The sequence below is a fragment of the Heptranchias perlo genome, chromosome 39, assembly GCF_035084215.1.
Source record: "Heptranchias perlo isolate sHepPer1 chromosome 39, sHepPer1.hap1, whole genome shotgun sequence".
NCBI lineage: Eukaryota > Metazoa > Chordata > Chondrichthyes > Hexanchiformes > Hexanchidae > Heptranchias > Heptranchias perlo.
The window spans coordinates 2,233,205-2,245,534 of record NC_090363.1 but is presented as its reverse complement, the minus strand read 5'-3'; the positions used below and the strand labels follow the sequence as shown (position 1 = coordinate 2,245,534).

Sequence of the window (12,330 nt, the reverse complement as noted above, 5' to 3'; positions counted from 1 at the left end):
GGGTACCTGCGTCTGATGGATTCGGGGAGCGACCGCTCCCACCCCACCCCCTCATTGTAAAGGGTAGGTGAGTCTCTTTAACCTTGGTTGCAGGGCACATAGGAGAAGATACTTCAAAGAAAAACCATGAGGAAGATAATGGGAAACTCCCTCAGCTGCACTTCCCTAGTAAGTAGCTCAAGAATCTCACGTTCGAGACTTGAGATAGGACCTGCACCCAGGGGCCTGCACTCAATAGACTGACATACTCTGTATTAAGAAGTGATACTTATTTGCGGACGACACCAAATTGGGGGATGTGGTTAATACAAAGGAAGAATGCATCAAAACGCAAGAGGACATTAATAAACTTGCAGAATGGGCGTGTAATTGGCAAATGAATTTCAATATAGATAAGTGTGAGGTGGTACATTTTGGGAGGAAGAATAAGGAGGCCACATACTGCTTGGAAAATAAGAATCTAAACTGGGTAGAGGAACAGAGGGATTATGGGGTACAGATACAAAACTCACAAAGTAGCAACGCAGGTTAATAAGGCCATAAAAAAGGCAAATCAAGCACTGGGGTTCATTTCTAGAGGGGTAGAATTGAAAAGCGGAGAAGTTATGTTAAACTTGTATAGAACCTTGGTTAGACCACACTTGGGAGTTCGGTGAACAGTTTCTGGTCTCCACACCTTAAAAAGGATACAGAGGCATTGGAGAAGGCGCAAAAGAGATTTATTAGGATGAAAACAGAAATGAGAGGTTATACCGATCAGGAAAGATTGAACAGGCTGGGGCTCTTTTCTCTAGAAAAGAGAAGGCTGAGGGGTGACCTGACAGAGGTCTTCAAGATTATGAAAGGGTTTAATAGGGTAGATGTGGAGAAGATGTTTCCACTTGTGGGGGAGACCAGAACTAGGGGCCATAAGTATAAGATAGTGACTAATAAATCCAATAGGGAATTCAGGAGAAACTTCTTCACCCAGAGAGTGGTGAGAATGTGGAACTCGCTCCCACAAGGAGTAGTGGAGGCGAATAGCGTAGATTTATTTCATGGAAAACCAGATAAACACATGAGGGAGAAGGGAATAGAAGGATATATTAATAGGATGAGATGAAGTAGGGAGGGAGGAGGCTCACATGGAGCATAAACACAGGCATGGACCTGTTGGGCCGAATGGCCTGTTTCTGTGCTGTACATTGATTGTAATTTTGGGCCAAGTGCTGACACCATCTGCACTCCTCCGTTTCCCCATCCCCCGCGTGTAATGGGCAAATCGCGTTAACACCAACACGTCCACTACGAGCGATAGGGGCTGTAAATGCGCATGGAGGTCAAATGGTTAAACTAAGTGTCAGTATCTTCAATAGTAATCCCAGTTCACTCATAGGAACATTGGAATTGTGGACAAAAACAGACCAGGGTCCATCTGGTTCACCTTCTCCCATCCTGGTGATCGCATGGAACAACGATAATGGAATTGTTGACTAATCACAGCAATCAATCTCTATCTCAATGAGTCTACAACAGACCCAGACATGAGGCGAGGAAAACCCCCAGTGGGGGAGAGCTTTGGGAACCAGAGGTCCAAAGTCACCAGACCCTCCCACGCATGTTTCACTCACCACACGTCACGTCTCAAATTACTCATATACTGTAGCCCAAAATGTTACTTTGTGAAAGAAATCTAATTTGTTTTTGAATGAATCCACACTAACTGCTTCCAATGTCTCCCCAGAATCTTAGAATCATAGAAAATTCACTGCACAGAAGGAGGCCGTTCAGCCCATCGTGTCTGTGCCGGCCGAAAATGAGCCACCCGGCCTGATCCCACTTTCCAGCACTTGGTCTGTAGCCCTGTCGGTTACGGCACTTCAGGTGCACATCCAGGTACTTTTTAAATGAGTTGAGGGTTTCTGCCTCTCCCACCCTCTCAGGCAGTGAGTTCCAGACCCCCACCACCCTCTGGGTGAAAACATTTTTCCTCAGCTCCCCTCTAATCCTTCTACCAATTGCTTTAAATCTATGCCCCCTGGTTATTGACCCCTCTGCTAAGGGAAATAGGTTCTTCCTATCCACTCTATCCAGGCCCCTCATAATTCTGTACACCTCAATTAAATCTCCCCTCAGCCTCCTCTGTTCCAAAAAAAAAACAACCCCAGCCCAGGGAGCCTGCTCCACAGATTGACCACTCTCTCACTGAGATATTGTTTCCACAGATTCGTTTTAAATTGACCCCCCTTCAAGCGCAGGCCGTGTCCTGGACAAGAGAAAACAGCTTGTCATGGTCAATATTATCTCATTTAAAATCCGAAAAACAGCAATCATATCAACTCTCAACCTTCTCTTCTGCAGTGAGAATGCGCCCAATAAGTTTAGATAAGCACAGGTTTCTGGTCTTAGTTGCTATGATTAACCGTAAGTCCAATTTTCTGTTGACATGAACCTTACCTGATCAGGCAATGACCTGATTAACTTGGACCAAACGCAGCCCGGCTTTTGTATTGTCGGCCAATATAGATCAGTATGAGGCGGTGCATTTTGGTAGGAAGAATATGGGGGCCACATACTGCTGGGATAATAAGAGTCTAAATGAGGTAGGGGAGCAGAGGGATCATGGGGTACAGACACACAAATCACTAAAAGGAGCGACGCAGGTTAATAAGGCCATAAAAATAGGCAAACCAAGCACTGGGGTTCATTTGTAGAGGGCTAGAATTGAAAAGCAGAAAAGTTATGTTAAACTTGTATAGAACCTCGGTTAGACCGCACTTGGAGTATTGTGCACAGTTCTGATCTCCATATTATAGAAAGGATACAGAGGCACTGGAGAGGGTGCAAATAAGATTCACAAGGACGAGAGGATATCCAGAACTGAGAGGATATCCTTATCAGGAAAGGCTGAACAGGCTGAGACTCTTTTCTCTAGAACAGGCTTTTGTTTCACTGCACTGATATCCGAGGGCTTTCCATTACCTTATCGATCAGGTTGATCGTGACTTTCTTGGCTTCATTGAATTGCAGTTCACCAACGCTTTGGGAAGCATCCAGAAGAATGTAGATGTGAAGTGGTGCATCCTTACCCAGAAAAAACTTGCGGGCGACAGATACTACCGAGGAAGACATGGTTAAAGCTGGGGTGACATGAATTATATTTTCACTCAGCAAAGGCGAACACCACGAAACATTTTCCCATTTCGAGCATCAAGCACTCCCCGGGAGCAGGTGCAGCACGAGTTTGGTGCAGTGCAAAGCTCCATCTACACCGCCCCAGTGTTAACCTCAGAGGAGCATCGCCCGGTCACCACCGCACATGCCGCCATTTTACACCTCCCCACCCCCCACCAACATCGGATTTTCGTTTCCTCGGCCGATCCGCTGCCGCCCGACGTCCCGCCCGGCGGTAACGGTGAAAGTTCGCCCCGCCGCACCTCTCCGCCATTTCCCAGTGCTTTCTCCGAGATGGGGGCTAGACTGTCAGCTGTAGCGCCAAGTTGGAGGACATTTTATGCGGTGGGCCCAGGCCAGATGTTGCCAACCCTCCAGGGTTGTCCTGGAGTCTTCAGGAATTAGAGATTAATCTCCTGGACACTGCTACCAGCAAAACCCGGGTGAGGGCGGGAATCATTTTGAGCATTAAAACAAATGTGTTTTTTTTCTTTCATTTTCTTTGAACACTTTTGTTTATTAAATAGAGAAATATTGGCGACGGGGGGGGGGGGGGGAACTGTTGGACTGGCCGTTTGGAGGTGGGAGGTCAGGTGATGAAACCTCCAAGGACACGTCCAACAAGAGTTGGCGACCATTGGGACGTTGGATTTAAGGCGAATAAATTCATTGCACGCGGGACCTTCACAGCCGGCAAACGCAGGCGGCTTTTCATCCGACCAATCGGGGCCTCGGATTTGATCCCCGCTGCCGGGGTGAAAGGTCACAAGGTATTCAGCCAGTCTTGGCTCGTCCGTCCAGGCCACACTTACGAGTCCAGCCACACCCCTCCCATCGCAACACCCGACAATTGCTTCAATAGCTCGGGGGCTTTTTTGCCGTCACCGACCCACGCTACCTGCCCCGTTTATCGATCACTCTCTGCGAGAAAAACTTTCTGATGTCGATCCTAAGATTCGCCCCATGTCGGTTTGACCCTGTGACCCCCTCATAACGCGAGGTCATAGCTTGAGGTCATGTTCAGTCTAACTCCCCCCCCCCGCCCGCTCCCCAGTCATCTAAACTACACTGTAAAAAAGGATTTAAAACCAATAAAGGGGTGGGGGGAGGGGGGAGGGTTCAGGCAAAAATGAAAATAAAAGTGAAAATAGACTGAAAATGAGAACAAAGTTATTAGTGTAGATGGGAGCAGAAAGTTGCAAAGGAACATTGATAGATTAAGTATTCAAGAAGGAGATGGATATATTTCTTAATGCTAAAGGGATCAAGGGATATGGGGAAAAAGCGGGAACAGGGTACTGAGTTAGACGATCAGCCATGATCATTTTCAATGGCAGAGCAGGCCCGAAGGGCCGAATGGCCAACTCTTGCTCCTGTTTTCTATGTTTCTACGTTAAGTGAGTGGGCAAAACTGTGGCAGATGGAGTTCAATGTGGGGAAGTGTGAGGCCATCCACTTTGGACCCGAGAAATACAGATCAGAATAGTTTCTTAATGATGGGAAGCTCGGAACTGTGGAGGAGCAGAGAGATTTAGGGGTCCATGTACAGAAATCACTAAAAGCCAGTACAAAAAAATAATGTAAAAGGCCAATGGAATGTTGGCCTTTATCTCTAGAGGGCTGGAATACAAAGGGGAGGAAGTTATGTTCCAGCTGTACAGAGCTCTGGTTAGACCACATCTGGAGACTGCGTTCAGTTCTGGTCACCGCACCTCAGGAAGGATAGATTGGCCCTGGAGTGGGTGCAGCGCAGATTCACCAGAATGATACCGGGGCTAAAAGGGTTAAATTACGAGGACAGGTTGCACAGACTGGGCTTGTATTCCCTCGAGTATAGAAGATTAAGGGGTGATCTGATTGAGGTGTTTAAGATGATTAAAGGATTTGATAGGGTGGATAGAGAGAAACTATTTCCTCTGGTGGGAGAGTCCAGAACAAGGGGGCATAACCTTAAAATTAGAGCCGGGCCGTTCAGGGGTGATGTCAGGAAGCACTTCTTCACACAAAGGGGAGTGGGAATCTGGAACTCTCTCCCCCAAAAAGTTGTTGAGACTGGGGGTCAATTGAAAAATTCAAAACTGAGATTGATGGATTTTTGTTGGGTAAAGGGTATTATGGGATATGGAACCAAGGCGGGTAAATGGAGTTAAGATACAGATCAGCCATGATCTAATTAAATGGCGGAACAGGCTCGAGGGGCTGAATGGCCTCGTCCTGTTCCTACGAGCTTGATGTTCACTATTTCTATAGGCGTTTGTGGTATAATTTGGATCGAATAAAACGTCAGAGTTTGATCATTGGAGCGAGGATGTGGGATTAGGAACCATTCCTACGGACTGCACCAGCCCACCTGTGCCTCTTCATTAGGATAGCCAACTCTCTGGGATTGTCCTGGAGTCTCCAGGAATTGAAGATTAATCTCTAGGACACTGCTACGAGCAACGTAGGAGGAACATCAGGAAGGAATTAAACAGAACTTTGGGGGGTTTTTTTCATTTTCTTTTGAACATTTTCATTTTATTAGTTGTAAAAATATTGGAGATGGGGGGTGAGGGTGGGGGGAAAAGACTGTTTGACTGACGGTCAAGATTAATCCAATTGGGCAACAAAGAGTCTGTTCGCTTTACAATTGGTGGGAGAAGGCAGTGCGCCCAGTGGGTGGACCAATGGCGGGAGCGTGGGGGCGGGGCGGTACGAGGAGGGAGGTCATGTGATGAAACATCCAGGAATACGCCCAACCAGAGCTGGTAGCCCTAATTCGACACATTGGTCTGCTATGGTGGCCCTTTACCAAAGTCGAACAGTTTGTAGAATAAGCAGGGAAGACTGTTGAAGCGGGCAGTGTAAGTGGGATCGAGAGCCCATCGGGCGGGTTTACTGGAGAAGAAGGTGAGCACGACCTGTGAATAAATGATGCATTTTTTTTTTGGGTGGGGGGGGGTTCCTAATGGCCTTGTCCTGTCCCTGAATGTTTCTTGTCAATAAGATGATGGAACAAAGGAGGCAGTACACAAGGGTTTGTTAACATTTCAGGGGAGGAAGGCGAAAGGCGTACCTGGCTTGTTTGGTCCCACTGTTTGAGTCATGCCCAACATATTGGTGAACGATGCAGTGAAGGATGATGCTACTTCCTCCGGGGTGTCAAAGGAGCTTTTATCTATGGAGGGAGGGAAGTTCCTGGTTTAGTCACTTTGCGCAGATCCAAAATTGGGACAGTTCAGGCCGACGTCATTGACATTCCTCAATTTCTCTGAATGGAGTGAGATTTCCCCCTTCCTGAATCCCCGTTCCTAATCACACTTATCATGGAGTTCGCAGAAACTCTGAGCTAACCGGCAGCTTACAAACTGGATTATTGTGTTGTGTCAGCCTGGTGATGCTCTCTCACCTGCGAGTGAGAAGGCTGTGTTCTGAGACACCCCCCTCCACTCCACCCCCCTCCCAGACGTGAACACACGAGAGCTAATTTTGCACGGCTTTGCAGCGTGTAGGCCGGCTCAGGGGGGGAAGCACTCTCGCCTCTCAGTCAGAAGCTCATGGGTCCAGGCCCCACTCCAGAGACTTGAGCACTAAATCTAGGCTGATGCTCCCAGTGCAGTACTGAGGGAGCGCCGCACTGTCGGAGGGTCAGTACTGAGGGAGCGCTGCACTGTCGGAGGGTCAGTACTGAGGGAGCGCTGCACTGTCGGAGGGTCAGTACTGAGGGAGCGCTGCACTGTCGGAGGGTCAGTACTGAGGGAGCGCTGCACTGTCGGAGGGTCAGTACTGAGGGAGCGCCGCACTGTCGGAGGGTCAGTACTGAGGGAGCGCCGCACTGTCGGAGGGTCAGTACTGAGGGAGCGCCGCACTGTCGGAGGGCCAGTACTGAGGGAGCACTGCACTGTCGGAGAGGCAGTACTGAGGGAGTGCTGCGCTGTCGGAGGTCTGGTCTTTTGGTTGAGACGTTAAACCAAGGCCCCGTCTGCCCTCTCGGGTGGAGGTTAAAGATCCCACTGCACTATTTCGAAGGGAAGGGGAGTTCTACCCGATATCCTGGGCCAGTATCAACCCCGCAAAACAGATTATCTGGTCATTATGACATTACTGTTCATGGGAGCTTGCTGTGCGCAAATTTCCTGCAGCATTTCCCGACATGACAACAGTGGCTACACTTCAAAAGTACTTCATTGGCTGCAAAGTGCTTTGGGATGTCCTGAGGTCGTGAATGGCATTATAGAAATGCAAGATCTTTTGCCAGTGCAGGTCACAGAGAGCCCTCACATATCATAGTGTCTCTTCCCCAACCCATGCTCACCTCTGATGAGGCCTCTGGCTGGGAATGGAGCCTCCAAAGTTGCCCCTATAATCCAGGCTGACATTCATAGAACAGTTACAGCACAGAAGGAAGCCATTCGGCCCATCGAGCCTGTGCCGGATCTTTGCAAGAGCAATCCAATTAATCCCATTCCCCCCGCTCTTTCCCCGCAGCCCTGCAAATTTTTTCCCTTCAAATATTTATCGAATTCCTTTTTGAAAGCCACGATTGAATCTTCTTCCACCGCCCGTCCAGGCAGCACATTCCAAATCGTAATTACTTGTTGCGTAAAAAATCTTTTCCTCATGTCGCCTTTGGTTCTTTTGCCAATCACCTTAAATCTGTGTCCTCTGGTTCTCAACCCTTCTGCCAATGGGATCAGTTTCTCTTTATTTACTTTATCATCTCATCATGATGTTGAACACCCCTAACAAATCTCCTCTTAACCTTCTCTGTTCCAAGGAGAACAACCCCAGCTTCTCCAGTCTATCCACGTAACTGAAGTCCCTCATCCCTGGAACCATTCTAGTAAATCTCCTCTGCACCCTCTCTAAGGCCTTCACATCTTTCCTAAAGTGCGGTGCCCAGAATTGGACACAATACTTCAGCTGTGGCCGAACCAGTGTTTTATAAAGGTTCATCATGACTTCCTTGCTTTTGTACTCTCTGCCTCTATTTATAAAGCCCAGAATCCCGTATGCTTTTTTAAACTGCTTTCTCAACCTGTCCTGCCACCTTCTAAGATTTGTGCACATATACCTCCAGATCTCTCTGTTCCTGTACCCCCTTTAGAATTGTACCATTTAGTTTATATTGCTTCTCCTCGTTCTTCCTGCCAAAATGTATCACTTCGCACTTCTCTGCATCAAATTTCATCTGCCCTGTGTCTGCCCATTCCACCAGCCTGTCTCTATCCTCTTGAAGTCTATCACTATCCTCCTCACTGTTTACTACACTTCCAAGTTTTGTGTCAGCTGCAAATTTGGAAATTGTGCCCTGTCCACCCGAGTCCAAGTCATTAATATATATCAAGAAAAGCAGTGGTCCCAGTACTGACCCCTGGGGATTCCGAGGGGAGCACTGAGGGAGTACTGCGTTGCTGGGGTTGACGTCCTTTGGACGAGGCATTGGAACGAGGCTCCCCTCTGCCTGGTTGGGGTGGACGTTAAAGATCCCATGGCTCGATTGAAAGAAGAGCGAGGGGTTCTCCCAGTCTCCAGCGTTTCTCCCTCAAGCCAACGCCACCGAGAGCAAATGAATGGTCAGACTCACGCTGACAGCTGGGTGCTGCCCCCGTCCATTCTCCTGTCTCCAGGCACTTTCTGCTGCTGGATCCGACCAGAACGAGTTGGTTGTTGCAGGCATATTCCACCTTGTCACCGAATCCGTAATTCATTCCGGTCTTCCTGCCTCCGGCTGGGATCCCGGGATGAGGGCAGAGTTGCACTTGAAGAGATCGGTAAATTATTGAAGGAACAGAGCAACCCGGCACCGATCGCCCCGCGGCGAACGCTTAATGGGAAACTGCGCGCTCCCGGCACGAGATTTTTCCATTCAGCGACTTCAGCGTACGTAAAATCACGGGCGGGAAGTGCGCAATTTCCCGATAGGATAGCAATGGGCACACACTGAGGGAAATCGCATCGGAATTTCTATCTCATTTGTGGTTCAGTTCAGCTCCCTCTTTCCGTTATACTCTGAATCTAAGAACAATACAATGGATGGGAATGCGAGGCGACCATTGGACACGTCAATTGTATGATAGACCAGCCCCCACTTATTACTGCCACCATACCATTGGAGCCATAGACGCTTATGTTGGAGAGTTAAGAGTTAATAGTCAATCAGAACTGTATAACTGTAACTAGTCCTGGAGCAACAGGCTTCCTAGGGATAACAGGTAGAGATGGAACAGTGGGGTGTCTATGAGCGAGGCGGGGGGTGAATTCTGAGCTGGTTATCATCGACAAGGAATGCCTGTGCAAGGAGATACATGACTGGAATGACATCGACCATGAGTAATTAATGTATAAGTTAAGTGATAGGCAGAGGGGGTCAATTAACCATAGTATTGAATGGATGTCTGTTACAGTGTCCTTGGGAGAATCAGAGATCAGATCAATCATGAAGTCTTATGTGTGAAATGTACCTTTGAAGTAGGCAGACTGGGATGTATAAGGAGGGTTATCCAGGGTTATAGACTGACCACCTATGCTGTATGATTAAAGTTTGTTCCGTATCCTCAACTGTTAAAGAGTCTCGTGTTTACTCTAAGTGTGTTGCTGTGAACTATAGAAGGAAGGAGGCTCAACAGTTTACAGCACAGATGGAGACCATTTGGCCCATCATGTCTGTGCTGGTTCTTTGCGAAAGGAATCCCAAACTAATCCCACTGCCCTGCTCTCTCCCCATGGTCCTGTATCATTCCCAAACTAATCCCACTGCCCCACTCTCTCCCCATAGTCCTGTATCAATCCCAAACTAATCCCACTGCCCCACTCTCTCCCCATCGTCCTGTATCAATCCACAAACTAATCCCACTGCCCCTCTCTCTCCCCATCATCCTGTATCAATCCCAAACTAATCTCACTGCCCTGCTCTCTCCCCATGGTCCTGTATCATTCCCAAACTAATCCCACTGCCCCACTCTCTCCCCATAGTCCTGTATCAATCCCAAACTAATCCCACTGCCCCACTCTCTCCCCATCGTCCTGTATCAATCCACAAACTAATCCCACTGCCCCTCTCTCTCCCCATCATCCTGTATCAATCCCAAACTAATCTCACTGCCCCGCTCTCTCCCCATCGTCCTATATCAATCCACAAACTAATCCCACTGCCCCACTCTCTCCCCATAGTCCTGTATCAGTCCCAAACTAATCCCACTGCCCCTCCACCTCCCCAATAGTCCTGTATCAGTCCCAAACTAATCCCACTGCCCCTCTCTCTCCCCATATCCCTGTATCAATCCCAAACTAATCCCACTGCCCCGCTCTCTCCCCATCGTCCTATATCAATCCACAAACTAATCCCACTGCCCCTCTCTCTCCCCAATAGTCCTGTATCAGTCCCAAACTAATCCCACTGCCCCTCTCTCTCCCCATATCCCTGTATCAATCCCAAACTAATCCCACTGCCCCGCTCTCTCCCCTATAGTCCTGTATCAATCCCCAAACTAATCCCACTGCCCCGCTCTCCCCCCATAGCCCTGTATCAATCCCAAACTAATCCCACTGCCCCACTCTCTCCCCATAGTCCTGTATCAATCCCCAAACTAATCCCACTGCCCCGCTCTCTCACCATAGCCCTGTATCAATCCCCAAACTAATCCCACTGCCCCGCACTCCCCCCATAGCCCTGTATCAATCCCCAAACTAATCCCACTGCCCCACTCTCTCCCCATAGCCCTGTATCGATCCCCAAACTAATCCCACTGCCCCACTCTCTCCCCATAGCCCTGTATCAATCCCAAACTAATCCCACTGCCCCACTCTCTCCCCATAGCCCTGTATCAATCCCAAACTAATCCCACTGCCCCACTCTCTCCCCATAGTCCTGTATCAATCCCAAACTAATCCCACTGCCCCACTCTCTCCCCATCGTCCTGTATCAATCCACAAACTAATCCCACTGCCCCTCTCTCTCCCCATCATCCTGTATCAATCCCAAACTAATCTCACTGCCCTGCTCTCTCCCCATGGTCCTGTATCATTCCCAAACTAATCCCACTGCCCCACTCTCTCCCCATAGTCCTGTATCAATCCCAAACTAATCCCACTGCCCCACTCTCTCCCCATCGTCCTGTATCAATCCACAAACTAATCCCACTGCCCCTCTCTCTCCCCATCATCCTGTATCAATCCCAAACTAATCTCACTGCCCCGCTCTCTCCCCATCGTCCTATATCAATCCACAAACTAATCCCACTGCCCCACTCTCTCCCCATAGTCCTGTATCAGTCCCAAACTAATCCCACTGCCCCTCTCTCTCCCCAATAGTCCTGTATCAGTCCCAAACTAATCCCACTGCCCCTCTCTCTCCCCATATCCCTGTATCAATCCCAAACTAATCCCACTGCCCCGCTCTCTCCCCATCGTCCTATATCAATCCACAAACTAATCCCACTGCCCCACTCTCTCCCCATAGTCCTGTATCAGTCCCAAACTAATCCCACTGCCCCTCTCTCTCCCCAATAGTCCTGTATCAGTCCCAAACTAATCCCACTGCCCCTCTCTCTCCCCATATCCCTGTATCAATCCCAAACTAATCCCACTGCCCCGCTCTCTCCCCTATAGTCCTGTATCAATCCCCAAACTAATCCCACTGCCCCGCTCTCCCCCCATAGCCCTGTATCAATCCCAAACTAATCCCACTGCCCCACTCTCTCCCCATAGTCCTGTATCAATCCCCAAACTAATCCCACTGCCCCGCTCTCTCACCATAGCCCTGTATCAATCCCCAAACTAATCCCACTGCCCCGCACTCCCCCCATAGCCCTGTATCAATCCCCAAACTAATCCCACTGCCCCACTCTCTCCCCATAGCCCTGTATCGATCCCCAAACTAATCCCACTGCCCCACTCTCTCCCCATAGCCCTGTATCTTCCTCTGATTCAAAAATTGAGGTGGAAAAAATTTCTTTCTTGCTCCTAAGTTCCTGATTGACAACATGTACCACCCTGGTATTGAAGTGAACCTTTCAATGTAGTGAGCAGCATGCTTGGATAAGCTTCTCCAGACTCCTTCATAACCATCTTCATCGCATAATTCTTTCTCCAGAGATTCATGTCTTCATTCTCCAGAAAGGTACTCGACTGTCTCTCCGATTCATTTGTTCTGTCTGCTTGAACTCTCCACAACTCTTTGCTGAATAAAGCTGCTGC

At 48.8% G+C, this 12,330-nt stretch overlaps 1 protein-coding gene across 1 annotated transcript in view; it reads right to left on the bottom strand.

Annotated features, from left to right (window-relative positions):
• LOC137305075 (complement factor B-like) overlaps positions 1 to 12,330 on the bottom strand; it is a 47,309-nt gene that overhangs the window by 31,235 nt on the left and 3,744 nt on the right. The window contains exons 4-6 of the mRNA XM_067973852.1: positions 8,720 to 8,893; positions 6,209 to 6,310; positions 2,962 to 3,095 (exon numbers count right to left, since the gene is read on the bottom strand). Of these exons, the coding sequence (XP_067829953.1) occupies positions 2,962 to 3,095; positions 6,209 to 6,310; positions 8,720 to 8,893 (410 nt within the window). The remainder of the gene's footprint in view (positions 1 to 2,961; positions 3,096 to 6,208; positions 6,311 to 8,719; positions 8,894 to 12,330) is intronic.